At 49.8% G+C, this 23,190-nt stretch overlaps 1 protein-coding gene across 2 annotated transcripts in view; it reads right to left on the reverse strand.

Moving 5' to 3' along the window:
• LOC310814298 (formin) overlaps nt 1-23,190 on the reverse strand; it is a 47,014-nt gene that overhangs the window by 6,768 nt on the left and 17,056 nt on the right. Inside the window, exons 7-14 of one of the 2 annotated variants that reach the window (XM_083683618.1) lie at nt 20,238-20,299; nt 19,800-19,888; nt 18,378-18,507; nt 18,057-18,203; nt 17,886-17,945; nt 17,381-17,501; nt 9,329-9,421; nt 2,857-2,908 (exon numbers count right to left, since the gene is read on the reverse strand). In XM_083683618.1, coding sequence (XP_083539744.1) covers nt 2,857-2,908; nt 9,329-9,421; nt 17,381-17,501; nt 17,886-17,945; nt 18,057-18,203; nt 18,378-18,507; nt 19,800-19,888; nt 20,238-20,299 — 754 coding nt within the window. The remainder of the gene's footprint in view (nt 1-2,856; nt 2,909-9,328; nt 9,422-17,380; nt 17,502-17,885; nt 17,946-18,056; nt 18,204-18,377; nt 18,508-19,799; nt 19,889-20,237; nt 20,300-23,190) is intronic. The other variant, XM_083683619.1, reaches the window with a different exon arrangement.

Raw genomic sequence — 23,190 nt, forward strand, 5'->3', positions numbered from 1 at the left:
ACTGAGCACGATGATGGAGGGAGGGGCCTTTCACTGTGGCACGTATCAGCCCAGAAACCTCAGCGAAAGCCCAAACATAATGCGAACAAATTAGGATTGCATGTTCAGGAGGAGGCCTCGTTTCTCTTTGATTAGGCTGCCCAGGGAATTGTGCAAGGAACTGGGAAAACAACACTGGGGTAATCAAATCTCGCCCGACGTCCTGACAACAGCATTGGTTGGAGAGTAGAAGGATCAGAACCCCGGGGCCTCATTCCCTCTCCTAGCAGGGCTGGAGCTGTGGTTAGGTAGCGGTGTGGATGTGATGTCTATTGACTTTAGTAACATGCGGGGTGTAAGGTAATGTTGCCTGGGTGGACTGTGGATCCCTCATCCAGGACAGATGGGAGGGGAGAGTGCAGGATGAGGGGTGGAGGGTGGAGGATGGAAGGGTGGAGGGGTGGAGGATGGAGGGTGGAAGGCCCACCCAGGGCATAGAAAACCCACCGCACCGCACCACCGCCCCATATTCATCACCAGTGTGTCACTTTTACGAGGTGCGTCCCTGGGAACCTGAGAGAGACCCCCCACCCCCACCCTCACCCCTGCCCCCACTGGCGGCAGCCCCCTTTGGATGAAATTAAAGGCAAACTTCATTAAAGGCAAAGGGGCTGTCAGCCGCCGGGCCCTTTTGATCAATATCCATCCAACACCTTCATTACACTGGTGTCACTCACACAGCTGCACCACGGACAAAGATATCCACTAGTCCACCACACACACACACACACACACACACACACACACACACACACACACACACACACACACACACACACACACACACACACACACACACACACACACACACACAGGAGGGAGAGAGAGAGGGACAGAGATATCACGAGTCCACAACACACACACACACACACACAGGAGGGAGAGAGAGAAGGAGAGAGAGAGGGAGAGAGAGAGAGAGGGACAGAGAGAGAGAGAGAGAGAGAGAGAGAGAGAGAGAGAGAGAGAGGGACAGAGAGAGAGAGAGAGAGAGAGAGGGACAGAGAGAGAGAGAGAGAGAGGGACAGAGAGAGAGAGAGAAGGACTAGGTAAGCCTGAGTGATTCTCTTGGCTTGAAATCGCAACATGAAACAGGACCGTTTGGAAACGTTGGCTGAGTTATGGCTGAGTTATGGTATTGTCCGAAGCAATCAACATCTTAATTGTTTATAGTTTCCATTTAGCGTCAGGCATCTTTCGGTTTCTCCTTTATGTGCTTTCATGATTTACTTCGGAATCAGGAGAGTTACGATTTAAAGCAAACAACTCTCTATAATCTAAACAAGGAAAAATAATCTATTTGCTTTGTTTGTCCTTTCCAGTGTGTTTTTCCGATATGAAATGTTCCAGATATCGCTGCGCTCCGACACCAGTTAAACGTCTGCCAGTTCACCACTTCTCCATTAATCAGCCCGGCCGCCTCCAGCAGTGACTCCTGGGAGTTTGCAGTACCAAACACGGAAGATAAGGCCTGATAAGAACTAGAGTGGAGGGATCACAGTGTGTGTGTGTGTGTGTGTGTGTGTGTGTATGTGTGTGTGTGTGTGTGTGTGTGTTTGTGTGTGTACAGGCTGGGTGTGTGTGTGTAAGCATGCTGTGTGTGTGTACAAAGCTAAGCATTGAGTGACTTGTTGCAGTGTGTGTTTGTGAGTGTTTGTGTGTGCGTGTGTGTGTGTGTGTGTGTGTACGCGGGCGCGCGCGTGTGTGTCTTCCTCCATATGCTCTCCTCTCTCCTTACGATCATCTCAGTCAATTCAAAGTACATGAATGGGAAAGGTAAAGGTAAAGGGAAAGGTAAAGGTAAAGGGAAAGGGAAAGGTAAAGGGAAAGGGAAAGGTAAAGGGAAAGGTAAAGGGAAAGGTAAAGGGAAAGGGAAAGGGAAAGGTAAAGGGAAAGGTAAAGGTAAAGGGAAAGGTAAAGGGAAAGGTAAAGGGAAAGGGAAAGGGAAAGGTAAAGGGAAAGGTAAAGGTAAAGGGAAAGGGAAAGGGAAAGGTAAAGGGAAAGGTAAAGGGAAAGGTAAAGGGAAAGGGAAAGGTAAAGGGAAAGGTGTGTGCTTGAAAACACAGTGTTTCATTGTAAGGGTCCAGAGTGCAGAGTGTGTGAGCGTGTCATCCACACTAACATCCCCCCCCCACACACACACACACACACCCGCCCCAGGCAAGTCCACAGTGAGCTGGGTTGTGACCTCAGGGTTGCATGTCTGAAGAGCCTGGATAGTGAAAGGACCCCAGCAGGACCCCTGGATAGTACCCCAGAAGGACCCCTGGATAATACCCCAGAAGGACCCCTGGATAGTACCCCAGAAGGACCCCAGCAGGACCCCTGGATAGTACCCCAGAAGGACCCCTGGATAGTACCCCAGAAGGACCCCTGGATAATACCCCAGAAGGACCCCTGGATAGTACCCCAGAAGGACCCCTGGATAGTACCCCAGAAGGACCCCAGCAGGACCCCTGGATAGTACCCCAGAAGGACCCCAGCGCCGGAGCCTCTGTCTTATCTCGGTCCTATCAGCCGACACTAATTACTTCAGACAGCCTAACAAATCGCGAGCATTACTGTTATCAGATGCGAGACGTGTTATCTCAGTGGAACACGCTAAGTGACTGATGGTGGTGACACGACGTCCATCATCAATCCCTCTTGGCAACGCTCCCCCGGCGAACGTCAGGAGGTTCCAGGAAGGCAACGTCAGGATGTTACCGTGGAAACACAGAGCTTCTCTGTTTATCATCGGACACTGTGTTTACTTAATGGCCTTTAAGTTAAAGGTGCAATCGTTAATTTAAAAAGAGGTGGGATAGAGGGGTTCCGTACCTTTTCTGTGCATCTTTTAGTCGGCTGTCCTCTGCGGTGTGCTCCTTCTGAGCTGTGAAAGACAGAAACATGACGTGACATTACAACACAGACCTCTGTGAAGAGCCGTGTGTGAGATGTGAAGGAGGCAACTATGGTGGCTTTGAGGACAAAGTAAGTTCGTACACAGTGCGAATGCACATTTCAATTGAGAGGTGAGGTGTGGTAAATGTCACTGAGATGTGGAACACTCTAACCAGTAGTGAGCAATGCAGGGAGGAGCCCAGGCGGGGGCGCTGTTTTCACAGGCCCAGCCTCCCCTAGGCAGAGTGAGCGGTAAAGGGCCACACGGTTGAGCTGTCTGTGGTAAAGGAGCATGTGATAGAGGTGTCAGTTGAACGAATCGGGGCAGATTGTAAAATGTGAGATGTTTGTGTGTGAGTGTGTTGATGGGGAGTGAGCACTTGGTGATGGTGGGGGAGTGTGTGGCAGAGCAGGTATGTGTGTGTATGTACAATGTGTGTCTGTGTGGTGTGTGTGTGTGTGTGTGTGTGGCGCACGCGTGTATGCGTGTGTGTGTGTGTGGCGCACGGGTGTGTGTGTGTGTGTGTGGCGTGTGTATGTGTGCGTGTGTGTGGCGTGTGTGTGTGTGTGTGTGTGTGTGTGTGGCGTGTGTGTGTGTGTGTGTGTGTGTGTGTGGCGTGTGTGTGTGTGTGTGTGTGTGTGTGTGTGTGTGGCGTGTGTGTGTGTGTGTGTGTGTGTGTGTGTGTGTGTGTGTGTGTGTGTGTGTGTGTGCAGGGGAGAGGAGTGGAGCAGAGCTGGGGAGTAGGACTGTGAGGAGTGAGGCTTGGGAACTGGAGGCTCCTGTGGACTCCTGCCATGTAAAAGTGTCCAAATGCAAGGCAGATGTGTGCAGCGGGGCAGGCCGAGGTGCAAGAATTTATCTAGGGCCAGAGAGTGCCTGTGATCTCAGATTTATTGCATTTTTCCAGATTCATCCTTTTTACAATGATGGGGGGACCTTTCCCACTTGAAGATTTAAGAGGGGGAAGTCTCCCAAAAATTGTTCAAAGGCAGGTTTGGGGGTCTTTTGGGAGAGGGTGAGCTTAAGCCTACAACCACCCCTTCTGCTTTTATTTTTTCCTACATGTGCTTACATGGGTAAGCAGGCTGATTGTCTGAGGTGCATCTAATGAAGGGCTGGCTATGGCTGGACTGGGGGAGGAGGAGAGCAAGGGGAGGGAGGGGGAGGGGGAGGGGGAGGGGGAGGGGGAGGGGGAGGGGGAGGGGGAGGGGGAGAGGGGGTGTGTGTGTGTTGGGGGGGGGGGGGGGGGGACGGACGGACCGTGACCAATGGTGTTAGCCCCAGCAGGGGTCGGGCTGGCGCCTGAGGTACTCCTCAGAGAGGTGGCACCAGTGCTCAGAGAGCCGATCGGCCCACAGAGAGAGAGAGAGAGAGAGAGAGAGAGAGAGAGAGAGAGAGGGAGAGAGAGAGAGAGAGAGAGAGAGAGAAGGAGAGAGAGAGGATGTGTGAAGTTTCTCTTCCTCTCCTCTTTCTCTGTAAACATGAGACCAGTAGTGGCTAACTAGAAAGTTATGAGACATGCATGCTGAGAAGGACAATAAATTAGGGCTTTAAAACCCTGACACACTTTTCCAAACCACTGGTTTACCTAGCAGCCAGATAAGAAAGAGGTGAGGAAGGTCCACGTACTGTGTGCGTGGTGTGAAGAAGCTGGAAGCTCCCATTGAATCCAAATGACATGGCGTTCATGGCATCGCTGATTGTAGGGCAATGCAATGACATTTTGTTTTGATGCACGCCATTTTTTGAGATGCTAAATCAGACTTCAAAAGGAGCTGTTATGCGTATGTGTGAAAGTGACTCACTCTCTCTCTCTCTCACTCTCTCTCTCCCTCTTTATGCCCCTCTCTTTACCACTATTGGGTATGGGACAGGGGAGGCTGAGGCATCTTACAAACACCGTACATGACAGCACAGATAACCACCACACACATTCTGCTTCCCTGCATAAGTAGTCCAGAACAGGACCGTGTGCAACGTTATCCCGCAGACACCATCCATTCAACACTTAGTTATTCGGAAGAGCGGAACTTCAGTGACTGGGTTCTGATTAATTTACAACAAAGAAAGCCTGAAGATGATGACAATGACATCGAAACAGTAAACAACACACACATGCCGGAACAAATAAAACATTACAGAACCAAAGATTACAAAGCAAAATTTGTTTTAGATTAGTCATGCTGTGTATTCACTGCTCAACAATGTTCCCCAAAAATCTCCCCCGAGGATTCAAAGATTTTCTCTTAAAGCAAGAACAGAAAGGTGGGTTGGCTGATTGTTTTTTTGTTGAAACCAGCGTGGTCAGATCTGGGAGGCATACTTTCAACTCCAATAAACAGTTCTGAGACGAGAGAGGGAAAAAATCCTTGGCTTCCAACTACACAGAACCACGGAGTAACTGGGCACTGTTGAAAATCTGAGACTCACTGTGAATCCAGTACATGTAAATTAAACAAAGCAGTTTTCTAGAAGAAATGTAAAACAATTTCAGATAAGGCGATCTCGCAGAGGACATACACTACGGAGGGGAAGCGAGGAGGGCCGTGGGGGTTAAATGGTGAGGTAATTCCTTACGAGGTAATGGAGTTTTGGGGATGTAAACACTGGAAGTACACAGCCAGGTTTAAGAGGCAGCGGTAGGGGACGTTCAGGTTGACCTGAGAGACCTGCTGTAGGCTCCCTGGGTTATGGTTAAGTTAGGGTTCAGTGCTACACAGACACGGTCACCTGAGATGGCATACTTCCCCTTTTTGCACAGAGACTCCAATGACTGACATATTCTCTATTCTCTGTAAACAAACACCAAAAAGCATACAATACGGTGGGTCTGATGGAACACTGGCCCTCCCCCACACCCTCTCAAATAAACACTTTTGACCCATGTTATCCCACATATATCCGAGAGCATCTGGATGTGATCCTTCACCTGGGCAAGAGTAATGAAGTTTCCACAGAAATTGAGATACTTATGAGCGTCTGGGAACTGTTGCTTTGTTTTGTGTATTGAAGTCATGGAATCATCTTTAAGATATGAACAATGGCTCAATCTCTCCACTAAGCCCTACTGCTTCAAACAGAAGGGCAACTGCTGGAGGAATGCTGTTTATAAAAAAAAACGGTTTACAAGTATTCCTCTGGAAACACCAGCGCTCGCAATCACCAGCGTTTTAAGACCTTTCAAATATTCAGTGATATTGACCAAGACTCAAGAGAGAGAGTTGGCACTCTGAGTCGTTAAGGTGAAATAAACAAACTGCAGCAACACAAAGGAGAAATGTCCACTTACTCCACATGCTGTAACCATGGGATAAACATAATACCAGCGAAATTAACTGTTTGCAACACATACATTAAACATCTCCCTTTACAGTCCACGTTGAAAACACACTCCCCTTCCTCCGGTTTTCACTCTGTACCTCCGACATATGGATCCAATCTCTCTGTTACAGATACCTCATTTGCATCCTTTATAGAAAGAGCCTATTGTTTCGCCATGGTCTTCGTCCACCCGCAAGTAATGTGTGCAATTTGCTCTTAAATGTTGTAAAATGTAGATCTCCTTGCGTGAAGCTGACACTTTTGTCTGTCACTGGCACTTAGAGGAGATAAAAGAGGAGATGTGGCGCTGGCTGAGGTGAAGCAGCCTCCACTTTTAACCCAGGACTGATCCATCAGACCTGTGGACCGAAGGCGGTAGGTTTTGCTAATAGCTGATTCTTTGCGGTGCGTAGAAATGTGTGAGGGTCCCGGCCTGCGGCGACTATGTAAAACAGGGAGGATAGAGATTGCAAACAGGTGGTTGTTGTACAGCCAAGATGCTTTCGGGTTGGATTGTGTCTCGGTTGCACTTGGGGTGTTTACCCACAGGGAGAGTGATGAGAGCTTGATGGGTCCGGAGAGTGTGCTGTGTGTGCTGATCTGTCGAACACTGTGAAAGCTGGCTTTGGTGAAGCACAGCAATGGACTGCATGTGACAAAATGTGGTGTCCTAGCTGGCGCTCGTTCAAGTGAAGAGGAGCTTCTGTGTACACATTGAACCCCAGTCCTCAGAGACACCAGTCTTGTGTGTGGTCCGTGTAAGCCTAACAAATTGGCCCCTCTCTCTCTGTGTCTGATTCTACATACAACATTCTAATGCACGTCATGAACTGAGGTTTTTCTGGTATGTGAACCAGAACTCCTGTATATATATGTACACAGCAATTTCCAGTGAATCACCATGACTATGCAAACTACTATGTTCTCCCCCTCAGGTCCTGATGATCAATAGTAATCACATTTGAACTTGTTGCCCCCTTGGCTGAGTGAGTAATGCTCTGAGATGGTATTTCCTCCATCTCTCTATGGTTCTCTCTCTACGACCGCTGGGTCTGTGCCCACTGCAGGCCATGGAGACCCTGCTACAGCCTCTTTCCTGCTACAGCCCACTGCAGGCCATGGAGACCCTGCTAGGCCATGGGCCATGGAGACCCTGGGGGTAGGGATGGCTAGGGAGGAGGGGGGGGGAGAATGGGTATGGGGGGGCGGGGGGGGAGGTGGGGGGGTAGGGATGGCTAGGGAGGAGGGACAGGGGGAGAATGGGTATGGGGGGGCGGGGGGGGGGGTAGGGATGGCTAGGGAGGAGGGACAGGGGGAGAGAGGGGTATGGGGGGGCGGGGGGGGGGGGTAGGGATGGCTAGGGAGGAGGTACAGGGGGAGAGAGGGGTATGGGGGGGCGGGGGGGGGGTAGGGATGGCTAGGGAGGAGGTACAGGGGGAGAGAGGGGTATGGGTTGGGGTAGAATGGTAGAGCGCTGGGGTGGAGTGGTGGGGAGGATCTGGGAGTGACTCTGTGCAGTGTGACAGTCTGCCATGGTGGTCCCCAAACTGTCCCACTGAGTCCAGCCACAGCCGGCCTTTACGAGCCGCCGACCAGGGATGTCCTGCCAGCTTTATAGCAGACATGAGTACATGCTGCATGTTAGGGGCAATGTGATCCCCTCTACAAGCTGGAGCTGACTCCTGTCCCTGACCCGTGCCTGTCTTACAATGACACACACACACACACACACACACACACACACAAACACACACTCACACACAACCCCCCTCCTCACTGACGCTGGGCCGCACCACCCGACCGACTGCTGAAACATGGCAAAGTAAATTACAGCTTTGCCTTTTTGACGGTTCCTTCCTGTGGTTTTTGAGAAAAACAGGTCCCTCTCCTCGCCTGCCTAGGTTGCTTTCTTCACATTCTGCCCAGTCGTGAATCATATACTTGAAGGAGTTGTTTTTCCTCTGTAGGCATACAAAGGGAACAGTGGGTTCCTGCCTGACCCTGCGAGGTGACAGGCCGGCTTAGAAACATGAATGAGGGGGAGAATTCATCATCACTATCTAGCTGGTAGAATTTGGGAGTGTGTCACCGTGTATGATTTGGAGGGGGTGGGAGGGGGCAGGTCGACTCATCCCTCAGTTGAGTTGACAGGCTCTGACATCATGTTCGTTTGATTTAATCGGGATAGCCCACTCAGCAACATACATGTACAGCACCAGTCAAAAGCTTGGACACGAACTTGCCAAGAGTGTGCAAAGCTGTCATCAAAGCAAAAGGTGGCTACTTGAAGAATCTAAAATATAAAACATATTCTGGTTTGTTTAACACTTTTTTGTTTACTACATAATTCCATATGTGTTCCTTCATAGCTTTGATGTCTTCAATATTAATCTACAATGTAGAAAAGAATAAAAATATAGAAAAACCATTGAATGAGAAGGTGTCTCCAAGCTTTTGACTGGTTGTATGTCAGTTTTCCAGGGTTTCCTGCCATCGCCTCAGTCAGGTAAAGTGAGTGGCATCAAACATGCGGGGGGATTCTCAATTCTAAGTGATGTCATTGTCTGCAGAGAACGTTCCAATTGGTTGCTCTGGTGCCGCCAGGGCCGTTTAAACTTGACTGAGGACCTCGTTGTGTTTGTTTTTCTTGATTGTGTTTTTATTATGTTGTAATTTTGTTTGTGTATTATGTATTATTGTAAACTGTGTGTGTGCAGGGCTCCCTTGTAAAAGGGGTCCTTGGTCTCAATGGGGCTCCCTGCTAAAAAACAAGGTTAAATAAAAAAATAAATACAGAATTGGCGGAGCACTGCTTCTCAGAGGCAAAACTGAGAGTAAATACACAATCAGAGCAGGCCCAGCCCACCCCAGTCTCTCTCTCTCTCTCTCTCTCCCTCTGAGCTCTCACAGAACCCCAGGGGATCAAACAGCCCTGTCTGGGGTAGGCGATACGGTGATGTTCTCAACCCCTAATAGTTTCTGAGGATAATATCTAATAAAACGATAAAATGTGTTATCACCCCCCTGTTAGCCCCCCCCTATGGAGGCATGCCACCACTGCAGCCCCAACGTGTGTGCTGTACTCACCAGTGGCAACGAAAGCCTCCATCTTCTCCTTGAAGGGTTGGAGGCTCTCTTCCGAGGAGTTGGCGCACACCTTCTGGACGTCCTTTTCACAGGCTGATAGGGGGGGGGGGGGGGAGAGAAAGAGAAAGAGCGAGAGAGCGAGAGAGAGAGAGAGATAGAGAGAGAGAGAGAGGGAAACGTTAAATATTGAACATTTCTCAGCAGGAATGGATTAAAACATCTCTTGCCTAGGGGAGGTAGGGAGGGAGGGACAGAGAGAGAGAGACAGAGAGAGAGAGAGAGAGAGAGAGAGAGAGAGAGAGAGAGAGAGAGAGAGAGAGAGGGGGCGATGAAGACAGAGAGAGAGAGTAGGCTGTAGGCTGCGGTATTCTGTGTGTGAAATCGGCCTTTGTTTTTCAGTGTCAGAGTCTCATCATTGGGCTCAGGGTATTAAACAATAACAAACGTGTCCAAAAAACAAATGAAGCGCATTCATCAATCACATGTGAGAACGGGGTCATATCACGTTTCCAACACTTTCATATGAGTGAGTTAAAACAAAGCCTGTTGATGATGATGAGGGGAAACACATGAGGGGGAAGAAATGTGTGAATCCCTCTCCAGAAACATCCCCAGCAGATGGCTGTTAAAGAGACCTGGCATCCACGCTAAATGAGCTTGGGCTGCGTTCAAAATGTAAATGGAGAACACTGTTCATTACCAGTAAAGTCAAGTAATAGCCTGTAAAAGGGAACAGCATTTTTTTTGAGTTGCAAAATGTACCAAAGTACATGAAATCGATTCTTGAAATTCATAAATATGTTCAGCGATGGCAGAATTATGGTGACAGTTAAATGATCCATGGATGGAAGATAGATAGATAGACAGATACTTTATTGGTCTCTGAGGGAAAATTAAGGCGTTACAGCAGCTCACATCACAAACAACCAAACAACAGCAACAAAATAAAGTGACAATAGAATAATAGAATAAAATAGACATCTGACACATTATATACAGTAAAAACAGTCCAGTATGATTTAACATCCCCCAGCCCGACTCTGATCACCCCGATCGAGCCAGCCGGAGGAGGAGTTGTACAGTCTTATCGCGGCAGGCAGAAAAGATCTCCTATAGCGCTCCTTAGTACAACGTGGTTGTAGTAATCTGTTGCTAAAGGAGCTTCTCTGCTCTGCCACAGTGTCATGTAGGGGATGGGAGGGATTGTCCATGATGGTCCAGGAGTTTGGTCCTCATCCTCCTATTGGCCACCTCCTCCACAGTGTCCAGGGTGACACCGAGGACAGAACCAGCTTTCCTAATAAGCTTGTTCAGCCTCTTGGTGTCACAACAGACATGTGGATGAATGAGAGAAGGGCGTTGAATCTGCTCATGCCAGAGTGGAGTTATATAATGTGTAGAGCGACGGGGGTGTTACTAGCCACAAGCGCTAGGCCGTGATGACTGACACCTAACCCCCGCGTGTCCTGCAAATCACCTCCTAATGAGACGGGACACAGTGACATTAGATGACACCCCTCTGGCTAGCTCCAGCTGCATTGTACATGCAGCACATTAATTAATCGCATGTGAGAACGGGGTCGTATCACGTTTCCAACACTTTTATACGAGTGACTTAAAACAAAGCCTGTTGATGATGATGAGGGGAAACACATGAGGGGGAAGAAATGTGTGAATCCCTCTCCAGAAACATCCCCAGCAGATGGCTGTTAAAGAGACCTGGCATCCACGCTAAATGAGCTTGGGCTGCGTTCAAAATGTAAATGGAGAACACTGTTCATTACCAGTAAAGTCAAGTAATAGCCTGTAAAAGGGAACAATAACATTTTTTGGTTGCATGGTTTTTTGGTTTTTACGGTTGCAAAATGCACCGATGTACAGTGCCCTGTGTAAGTAATGGGACAGTGAAATCAAACTTTACTTTAAATGACTTTGTGGCCGAAGTAGAGATTCTCAGCTTTGATTCGATGGTATCTGTACAACACAGATTGACAACACATTTTTGGGAGAATGACAACACAGTTATTATTCCCCCCCCCGCCCCCCCCCCCCCAAAATGCTTCACTGTCAACATTACTTACGCAGCAGGACACTGCATCTCTATGGAGAAACGTACCACAGTACATGAAACTGATTGTTGAAATTCATGAATTCAGTATGTTCAATGGACAGCGATGCCAGAAATATAGTGACAGTTAAATTATCCATGAACACCCAAGAAAGAAGGACTGCTCAGTCTGCTCTCTTCTCCGTGAACAGGAGGAGATCCAGTGGATGTGTCGTGGAACGGGTACGGCACTAGCCACAAGAACTAGGCCGTGATGGCTGACACCCGACCCCCTGTGTTCGGTAAATCGTCTCCTCGATGACAACACTCTGGCTAGCTTCAGTTGCATTGTGCATGTGAGTGAGGGCTGAATGTGGAAGTCCTGCGTGTTGTTCACTAGCGGATGGGTCTTTGTTGTCCTGCCAAACGAACCAGCTCACACATGCTCAAAGGAAACAGCCATGACATGGCCGCATACACCAGAGCCAAAACGTGTTCATTTCCTCCCCAACAATCAGCGTGGGATGATCATATACAGAGCCGCCTCCCAGAATAACCTTCACAAATTTCACAAACCTGCAAGTCATTAATGAGTGCAGTAAATACCTTGCGTTGGTTATGACTGCATAGCTAAATACCCTTCAGACACAACAGGAAAGCTGGCTGGTCTGAGGGACTGGTTCACTGGTTCTATCCATTCTGGTTGCATTCTGGCTACGGAGAGATCTAGAACATGTCCAGGTGAGTGCAGTCAGTCACCCACTGTGGAATACAGTAGCTGTTCTCCAACAGTGAGAGAAACTGAGATGACTCCGGAGAGCTACAAAAGCTGAACAACGACACACACTCCGCTCTAGAGCTCAAGAACATAATATATGTTCAAAATGACATCATCCACAGCTGAGAGAGACAACCATGACTCACACGTACCGAGGTGAGCAACCTCAAACAAGCGAAAAATATCCGGCTTCGCCAAATCATTATCGTAACTATACCCCACAACAAAATCCCCTCACGTCTTCAATGGGCACATTAAAGGGTGTTCAAAACATCCAGTCTACAATTTAGAGGCGGCCACACCAAATGTGGTCCAGACAGCGTAGGCCGCAAGAAGGAAGCCCCCCAAAACACACCAGCAGCTGCACGGAATAAAACCAAAGGGACATTGTCTTGCAGTGACAATGCATGAGCAAGGGGGAGGGGTCTTTCCAAAGCAGCGGTCTCATTCTGATGTGCAGGGTCGTCCTATTGTACCAGGCGCACCGAATGCCCTGTTCTCTGAGGCCTGTCCACCCGGGGAGGCTGGTGGAGGCAGGAATCAGAGGATTCCGCTCATTGTAATGCATGGGATGGAGTGAGGAATGGTATCGGTAAATAAGTCCACGCTGTTCTCCAATTGGCCAGGGAATGTTAATCAGTGCCCTCTGTGCCCTAAGAGCCGGACCAGTTTCCCAGAGGGTACGCGAGAGAGGGCTATGATCTTCTAAATACATACAGCACATCTGGGCTCTGACCTCTCTAAGCAAATAGCCAATACAAGGTTGTTTTTTATTCAGTGACCTAAACGAATCAGTTCATTACGAGGGTACACTCAGGACCAGCAGCCACAGCACCCTACTGTAGTGGTCTGATCCAAGTCTGACAGAGGCAGACTGTAATGCTAACGTCAGCCCTGTTGGTTCTGTCCTGACCAATCACCAGGTCACAGGGGACCTGTCTCCCGCCACAGACAGAATAGAGCATGATGGGAGCCGCAGCACCGATCTCCAATCCTCACACAGAGTTACAGGCAATGTGTACTCAGCATGTGATCTGGACTGTGGAACAAGGCTAATACTGTATATCAGTACTGTATAACTCAACATATCTGTTTATTTGTTTTTAACCCACTGAAGAGGACTGATGTCCAGCTGTTATCATGAACTGTATTAAGCAGTGTATGCAATGTCCACACATTCTGAGGCCCCTTTTGTAAACACACCTTTTTTTTTATGGTGGTTTAGGGTTAGGGTTAGGGTTAGGGTTAATGACCACATAATTTGATGCCCACTCTCAATTCTCACAAACACTCAGAGGAGCTTGTCTATTGCCTGTTGCCTATAGGGACACTCTGGGCTAGCTGGTATGCCAAAGGATTGCATCATATGAGGTAACTTGGCTCGTGGTGGGGTGGGGGGGCGGGTGGGTGTGATGGGGGGAGGGAAGATGAAAAGGCTGACTTCTGTTCCGGGACTTGACAGTGAGGTTAGTTAGTTATGGGTCCATGACTTCACCACATTCACCGACCCGTCTTGACCAAAGCTAAAAGGAAATCAAAGGACATCAAGACAATGCCACATTATACTGGATTGTACTGCATTAGACTGGATAGTTGGAAAACAATGCACATAAACATAGGGTAGACTGTAGCAAGAAGATTTGATCCCTTCAGACATCTTTGAAGGGATCAAGTTGCCATCCAGAACCTATTTTCTTTCTTTATACTTCATATTCCAGGGACTGAGCATCCCTCCAGCAGCCCAACTGAAATTGGAAAACCTTCTGAGCGCCAGCACTTTTCATATATATAGGCTAGACTGTCTTTGATAATTTTGGAGCAGTATGAACTGTGGAATATGGTTGACTGACAGAGAGATTTTTCCACTGTAAGCTGTTATGTCTCATCTCTATCGCAGATTTATGCTGATCCTATTCTTATGCTGATCCTATTCTTATGCTGATCCTATTCCTTTCCTCCAAGGCCTCGCTTACCATAAACCGGCTGACGCAGAGACACACTGACAGTGCACAGCGTTTTATTCTTCAACTGTCAAGCCTGATTGTTTTGGAAAATCTTTTATAGTCTACGTACCTGCCAGTGGAGGATACTCTGCTCCGTGGCCCGGACCGGCAGATCCACATTATTTATGCCAGGCTGTGGATCATTTCCATCAGAGCTAAAGCAGAAGGAATTCTACCTCTAATCCCCAATTATATACAATCGCAATGCACTGTCAGGACTCCAGCTTCATCCCTCCAGCCCAGGCTAAAGCCCTGTTTGAATACCCTCAGAATGCATTCTTCTTCACGACTGGATTGGCGAAAGCAATGCAGTGGAAGCTTACTTGCTTTGACCAGTCCAATCATGTTACGTCAATGGTTACTTCAAGGAAGGGATGAAGTAAGGATGCATATTTGAACTATTCTAACAGAGCCTAAAGCCCTGCTGAGGCTGTCCAGGAGGCTGAGAATAAAGGTATTCCTCCTCCCTTCACCTCCCCCCCCCCGCCACACACCCACCCTCCCCCCATAAATCTCCCTCTATCAGCCCGACCAGTCCACCACTGGCCCACCTCCTACATGCAGCCTGAGAACACACAGGGCTGATTTGGATCCACATCGCTAGAAACTAATCATTGGAAGAAACTTTCTCCCCTGAACCCCAAAGTTCAGGGTTGGAGGAAATCATATTGTGTTCATAGATTTGGAAAAGAAATGGATAACTAGGCTCCCGGCTCCCGGCTCCCGGCTCCCGGCGGTGACACGGTCACAAATCTGACTTTCCCACTTCCACTCATGTACACTTGTTGACTATAGGTCCTGCGTCAACCAACATGCGAATCGTTAAACCAGGTGTACAAATCCTGCAGTTTCAGGTTCGATTTGCCAAGACAACTCGAGGGTCTGGTCCCACCTGGGTCCATGGCACAGATGGGCAGAACCGTGGAGGGGTCTATCTTTGCGCGGAGGAGAGGTGACGGTTCCCCAACCCGACGACTCCACACATGGAATTCCGACTGGAGCCTCCGTCGTAAAACGGTCCTCAGGGCTAAAGGCCCTGCCTCGACCTGACATTAAGGGCCATTTAAAATAAAGACACTGTCTGATTTGCCATGGTGATGAATGCCTAACCCCGCACAGGCCTTCTGTGAAACACTAAACTCCCCTGAGCAGCAAATGAGCTCTGACTGTTCTTTTTTATTTGATACTATGTCATTCAGTTGCGTCCCTGCCTCGCTGTCCGCCCCAATTACCCCGCAGTTACAGGGAGCTTTACGTGGTCGCCGGCCCTCGCGGGATGAAAGTGTTCCTCTGGAGGTCCTCTGTCTCTGGGTGAGCTACATGACCTTTCTAGGAACACTGTACACCCCTTACCGGTACCTTCCTAAGGGACGGGAACATCTTCCTCGACGAAGAGGACCTGGGGCTTCAGAATAGAATTCGAAACAAAACACGATGAGCAGCTGTGAGCTCGGCACAGAGTGTAAAGATGCAGAACCCAGACAAGAGAATCAGCACGAATCAAAGTCAGTCGAGGCACTGGTCTTAGTCATACAGTAGGCTTGGTTGAGTAGGACAGGAGAGATGGACCCCCCCCCCACCCACCCACCCACCCACCCCTCCACATCCCATGAGAGAGGAGCACAGAGAGAGGTCATCACCCCCTCACCAAACAGGAAGGTAGATCAAATGAAGATCATGTTTCTGCATAAGTGAGCAGAGGAAAGGGCCAGGGAGTCTGACCTGCTCCTGTGCACCGTCTCTCTGACCAAATACTGTGTGAGCACACACACACACACACACACACACACACACACACACACACACACACACACACACACACACACACACACACACACACACACACACACAAACCAGCAGAGGACCCTTGGTGGCTGGCTACCGGAGCCCTACTCTGGAAGGGGGTTAAGGAGAGAGAGATCTATGGTACTACCTCTAACTCCCCTGACCCCTGACGAGGAATCAAAGGCCGGGGTAAAAACACAGCGAGTCTCAGGAGGCTCCCCAACCACAGAGCTGCTCATTCCATATATCTCAGTAAACCACGCTAGCCGCCTAGCCGCCTAGCCGCCCCCGCGCCACAGACACAACACGTAGGTGTGATAGCATGTTAGCGCCAGCCACTCTGAGTTAGGACGCCGCTCCGACGTGAATGGAAGTGATCTGACATATAATTAAGACCAGTTGGCTTCTTTAAGAGGTGGTTTATAATAGCGCAGCATAAATATTTATTCCTGGCGGCTGGCGGCGCGGAGGATAAAAAATGGGGAGTCATAGGTGGACCTCACCAAACACAGAGAATTCACGCTCGGCAGTCCCCTGCCAATACCCCCGAGGACTCCGAGGCGAGACGGCAACAGTTTTTTTTCCGTTGCTGCGGTCGAGATCAAATAGAGGAGCCCCTACGTTACATTTATTGTCTTCAAGTCTTCCATTTTTCCTAATAAATGAGTGACAGCTTGAGGTGGGTCTGGGGCTCTTCTGTAGACTCTTTGTATTTTCCCCCCCAGGTCAGAGAGGAGCAGGGTTTAACAGCAATCTAAAAGCGGAGGGGAGAGTTAGGAGAGCAAATCTAATTGCTTTCATATGCCGTATTATTGGTTGATTTAAATAATCGCAGACACCGGGGCGCTGGAGGGCACCGCCTTTAACCCCCGCACGGCCCCGGCCCAGCCGAGCGCCGACCGACTGGCTGGCTGACTTGCTGACTGGCTGGCTGGCTGGCTGACTGACTGACTGACTGACTGGCTGACTGACTGGCTGACTGACTGGCTGACTGGCTGACTGACTGGCAGAACGGTGGGCCGCGCCGGAGAGAGAGAGAACCAAGCCCCCGGGTCCAGCCAAACAAAAACACCCAAAAAACAAGGCCTGTCCCGAAACCGCCAACCGCCATCTTGAAAGCCTTACTCGACTATTGCATTGTAATCCAGTTTCTGTATCAGCCCGTAAGCGCTTGAGACACAGACTTCAAATTGAGACACAATTCCTTCATCGGATGAGGTAAGAGAGTGATGACATGGCTGTTAGAGGCTTAACACCACGTCTGGCAGCAGGGAAAATGTGCTCCAGGGCCTCTGAGGTCCTGAACCCACCAAAGTACATTCTCTCTCTCTCTGGTGTGAAGAGACAGCATTTAGAATGAGATTCATAAAACACAACATGTGGGACAGTTTGCGGCCCTCTATGGACGTGTTTGAGTTCAGGTTATAAAGAAGTCTTACTGGTCATGTCTCTCTTCAGCTTCCTGACGTCCTTCATGAGGTCATCAAACTTGACCTGAGCGGCCAGGAAGAAGTCTTGTGGCTCGGGCAGGGGGAAGATGCTTTTCTCTGTCCCTGCATGCTGCAAAACCAACACACAAGTCAATAACTAGTATACTTCCTCAAATAATAGATGAAGAAGTTATGGCATGATGATGCTCTTGGTATACAGTACCAGTCAAAAGTTTGGACACACCTTCTCATTCAATGGTTTTTCTTTATTTTTTAATTCTTTTTTATGTATTTTAATATTGAAGACATCAAAACTATGAAGGAACACATATGGAATTATGTAGGAAGCAAAAAAGTGTTAAACAAACCAGAATATGTTTTATATTTTAGATTATTCAAAGTAGCCACCTTTTGCTTTGATGACAGCTTTGCACACTCTTGGCAAGTTTGTGTCCAAACTTTTGACTGGTACTGTATCTTCTCAATGTTGGTCATTAAATTAGCAGCATCATACCTCATCTAGATTGCGTAGATAGTATGAAACCACGTAGTCCACCAGGCTGATGCGATTGTCCTAGAAGATAATGCAAGTTCAGACGGGTATGTACCAGTATGACTTGGTAGTCGTAGCTGAATGTACATACAGTAGATACAGTGGAGCTGAAGGTATGTGTGGTGAAGGTACCCTGCTCTTGACGTCCTTCAGCTTGGGGAGGATCTCCAGGCCGAAGCCGTCAGCCTGACCCCTGGTCCTGTTTCCCCCGTTCATGTAGTTCCCAAAGGCCAAGACCAGGCCTATCACCTCCTTCACACTGCTTACCTCCAGGAGTCCCTGACAGACACACACACACACGCACGCACGCACGCACACACACGCACACACACGCACGCACGCACGCACGCACACACACACACACGCACACGCACAGACACACTCGTGTCAACATAACATAAGTCACACACATTGAGCAATACGCAGGAAGATTATAGTCTTATCCTGTCTTACTTTGCTGACGGCAGAGACAATTTCCACTTTGCGATGGATGGAGGACATGCTGTCCAGGAAGACCGACTGGAAGATGATGCAGTGGGCCCGGCCAGAGAAGTCCGGAATCTGGGAGAGCTCGTACAAGAACCTGTACGAGGGGAAATAATGTGTTATGACAGAATTAAACAAAATGTCCAACAGGAAGAGAACTATTTTTACTTCTTGGCTGGGATGCTTCCCCACGCGGCTGAGTCAGTGCAAGGCTTTTAACTAGCAGCTGATAGTCATGAGGCTCGCCGCTCCGCTGCCGCGGGGTCAACCGAAGGAAGGACTCAGCGTTGATTGATCAAAGGTAGCGTCAGGCCGATGCCGGGCGCCTGCTGTAAACAGGGACATATCCGAGGAGAGTGGTAATATCCTGTGTGATTAGGCCGCTGATGGAGGCAGACGCTGAGTGGCGATGACTCAGAGGCTTTCGTGACAGCTCTGGTCAAACATGGCCGCCGCGGCACCGCTGTGACGGGTCATTAACGGGCCCGGCAGCCCGCTCGACTCGGCGTGAGACGGACTCCCAGAGCGCCGGCCCACAATGGAGCCCTTGGGCCGTGGAAGAGCCTATTGCTGCAGGGTGGAGGAGAGGAGTTGGAGTGTGTGTGTGTGTGTGTGTGTGTGTGTGTGTGTGTGTGTAGGGGGTGGGGGGGGGATGAATTCAAAACAGACCAAGAACAAATATTTACCGCCTGATAAATGGAGATGAGCTTGGTTTATTTATTTTTCTAAAGGTATAAACAAAAACACAAGTGATGCCACCATTTCTAAGTGTTGTTTATCTAAAATAGCAGACATGATGGTTTGGCTGTAATGAGCAATGCAGTCTGTCAAGCTAGAGAGCGGTTATCAAAGACAGGTTCTCAAAGACTTTCTCAAAGGCCTTTCAAAAATCAAACTGTCTCTTTCTGTGAACCTTACGCCTCGACTTTTACGTTCTAAATGTATGTGCCCACGAAAAACCTATGGATGTTATACAGTAAATTGACTGGGGAGGGTTTTGTGTGTATGGTATTCTATTTCTCTGTCTAGAGAGATCAGGATGGAATGGGTGACCGATCTGGTGCACCAGTGACCCCCCTCCCTGGGCTGCCGGGGCTGGGGAAGGGCTCTTACTGTTCAGGTGCACCAGTGACCCCCCTCCCTGGGCTGCCGGGGCTGGGGAAGGGCTCTTACTGTTCAGGTGCACCAGTGACCCCCCTCCCTGGGCTGCCGGGGCTGGGGAAGGGCTCTTACTGTTCAGGTGCACCAGTGACCCCCCTCCCTGGGCTGCCGGGGCACCAGTGACCCCCCTCCCTGGGCTGCCGGGGCACCAGTGACCCCCCTCCCTGGGCTGCCGGGGCACCAGTGACCCCCCTCCCTGGGCTGCCGGGGCTGGGGAAGGGCTCTTACTGTTCAGGCTTGTCCAGCAGCTTCACCTCGTCCTCCTTGGAGGTCTCATAGTGCTTCTTGATCATCCCCAGTTCGTCACTCGTGGCCCTCTGTGGCCACACACAAACACAAGTACACACGCACACGCACACGCACGCACACGCACACATGCACACACACACGCACACACACACACACACAAATACACACAGATTAACAAGACGCGTAAACATCCAACACCATAACACAATAACTAGCACATGGGCGAGAGTAACAATAGACTCAAATGTGGAGTGACATCATACAGTACACAACTGCGCCGTAAGCTAACAGCCATATGATGGAGCCCTGGTGAAGAATGAAGAGAAACCTCATGTTTAAAAACCCTTAAAACCATTTGGCTTCTCTGGTTTCTCTCATACTATCAGATGACTTTACAGCCCACTCAAGAATACTCACATTTTCATATAAAGCCTCGATGGTCTCCAAGTCCACCACAGAGTTGTCCACAGTCAAAACAGCTGGAACAGTAAATCCATTTATTAGAGGCATTCTCTTATAAAGAGGGAATACTTTGGCCAAGCATGTCTCAATTAGCAACTTACGCCAGTTTTCCTGTTTGGGAGTCATGCCATTCCCTAAATAAAATGGTACAATACATACAGTCATGCCATTCCCTAAAACACTGGATAGCTGCTAAACACATATTTTAGACGCTATTGTACAGGACACAAAGGCAATCCCATGCCATGAGCAATATTAAACCTATTAATACAGAAATACATTTATATTCAGAGACATACAGTAGACTACTGTACTTTCAAGGTAAGGAACCATCTAAACAGTTGTGTAATTTGGGTGAACGATCCCGTTAATGTGAGTGGATGGGAGTGTTGCAGTGTCAGGCAGGGGCTCGGAGTCAGGGGCTCGGAGTCAGGGGCTTGGAGGCAGGGGCTCGGAGTCAGGGGCTCGGAGTCGGCACAAGGCCCACACGGGGGCTCTGCCCCTCGGGTCCACATGCAGGGGGACTAAGCCTCTCGGCCACGGGTCACAGGAGAGAGGCTGTAACTGCTTAACCCCCAGGACCTGCAACCAGAACCACCACAGCCTCCAGTAATGATCCCTCTAAAGGGGGGCCCAGAGGGCGAGTGAGAGGGAGAGAGAGAGAGAGAGAGAGAGAGAGAGAGAGAAGGAGAGAGAAGGATGGAGAGACAGAGAGAGAGAGAGAGAGAGAAAGAGAGAGGGGAGAGAGAGAGAGAGAGAGAGATAGAGGAAGAGAAAGTGACGGAGACAAAACGAGAGTGCAAGTGAGAGGGAGAGAGCTCTGCTCAGTGTCTGAGAGAGGAGTCACAGCTTTATGGCTGGGTGGACGGGAGAAAAGCGAGAGAGAGAGAGAGAGAGGGGGTGGGGGGGGTGGGTGGGGGGTTGGGGGGCGGGGGATAGAGTGCAGACCGACTGGGAGGGATGGCTCCGAGAGCAGCTGATATGGATCTGTGTACTGTCAGCCAAGGGGACTGCACAGCGCTGCCTGCTCTCAGATCAGCCACAGAGCTCCCGACCGCCGCGGCTGCGTCCTCTCACAGACGCACGGCCGCTAACAGGCCACCGCTGGAGCGGAGCTGAAAGCGTGTGCGGTGACATCTCTTTGTCATCCACCTCCACTCTACACACTGCCTCCAAATAAGAAGAAAAGCCCCTTGGCTAACCCAAGCCTCCCCCCCCCCCCCCTAGCCAGCTGAGGCATCAGTGTGGTCCTGCTGAATGGATCAGGGGAGAGCTATAGGCTGTGGGCTGTAAGCTGCAGGGTCTGGTCATTTCCTACTCTCTTATTAGAATGGATTACTCAGGGCCTTGGCATTAGCAAACCCGCCTTGCACCAGTCAATCAAACACCAAAGGGGGGCCGCGGCCGAGGGGGTCCGGATATCTCTCCACACCAGGAGATCAAAGGCTGCCTGCCGCCACCCCGCTCCCTTTCCCTCCACTTCTCACTCATCGCCGGGGCAGGTGTGTGTGGGGTGTGTGTGGGGTGTGTGTGTGGGGTGTGTATGGTGAGGTGTGGGGGAGCCTCCCCCCTGCCTTGAACTGCGGTGGCCCAGGAGGACCCACAGCCAGCCAGCCAGCCAGCCAGCCAGCCAGCCAGCCAGGCTCAGGCCCTCCTTTGGCCCCCTCTCTCCCCTCACAGGGCAGCCAGAGCCCTGCCTCCCCCCTCCCCCTCCCCCCCCTCCCCTAGTGGCTCTAATTACATTACATGTCCCATGTCCTTTTAATTTGCCAACAAAGGGCAGGCAGGCAGGCGAGACCAGGGACCAGGTCCCTTAGAAGTGCTTATTAAGCTGCTCTCCTGCATTGTCAGATTCAAATTGTCCATTTCACCTACACCTCCCATTAAGGCGGTAGGAAACAGCCTCACGCTGGGAGAGAGCAGCTCTTTTATTGGGGGTTCTTTACCTCGACACCGACAGAGGGAGAAGGAGAGGGAGAGAAAAAAAAAAAAAAATTGGAAACCAAAAAAGGGGCAGCTTGGCCCAACGTGTCGTGGTGGCTTGCGTTTGTGGCGTTTTTTATGTGGCGGTGCGGTGTCTGCTGACTGCGAAGGTGGGTTTCTACACGCTCAGATCATTAGCGGGGTGTCGCTCCCATTAGGGCGGTGGAAACCGTCACTGGCAACAATAAACAGATCCGCCGGCCGCATGCTCAGACTGCACGGCGCTCGCTCTCTCGCTCTCTCGCTCGCTCTCTCGCTCTCTCGCTCTCTCGCTCTCTCTCTCTCTCTCTCTCTCTCTCTCCCCAGTCCCAGTCCCAGCTCTCTCTCTCTCTCTGCACCCTGTGCCCTGTCCCCAACGGCCCAGACACACACACACACACACACACACACACACACACACACACACACACACACACACACAAAAACAAACTGTTGCCTCACACACACACGCACAGACATGCGCGCGCACACACACACACACACACACACACACACACACACACACACACACACACACACACACACACACACACACACACACACACACACACACACACACACACACACACACACAGCCTACTACAGCGTCATACAATTGGCACTCATACAGCTACACACCATTAATCCTCAAGTTCAAGGGAGGAATTCCTATTTGACCAGCACAGATGATCCAAACCGGACTGACAGAAACGCTAAATGGCAAAAGTCACTTGAATGCCTCTTTCTCACATTAAGCCAATATTAAGCCAACACATTTCCCACCAGCCTGGGAAGCTGGGAACACTTCCACGTTCAGCACCAAACACAAATCCATCCATAAATGAGGAACTAGTCACATGTTAATGCCTGTGAAGAGGCAGGAAACAATTTGCAATGTGCTTAAATAACTTCTCACCAAAAACTACCCGCTTACATCTGCGACATA

This window comes from Argentina silus (assembly GCF_951799395.1).
Source record: "Argentina silus genome assembly, chromosome: 13".
Lineage (NCBI taxonomy): Eukaryota > Metazoa > Chordata > Actinopteri > Argentiniformes > Argentinidae > Argentina > Argentina silus.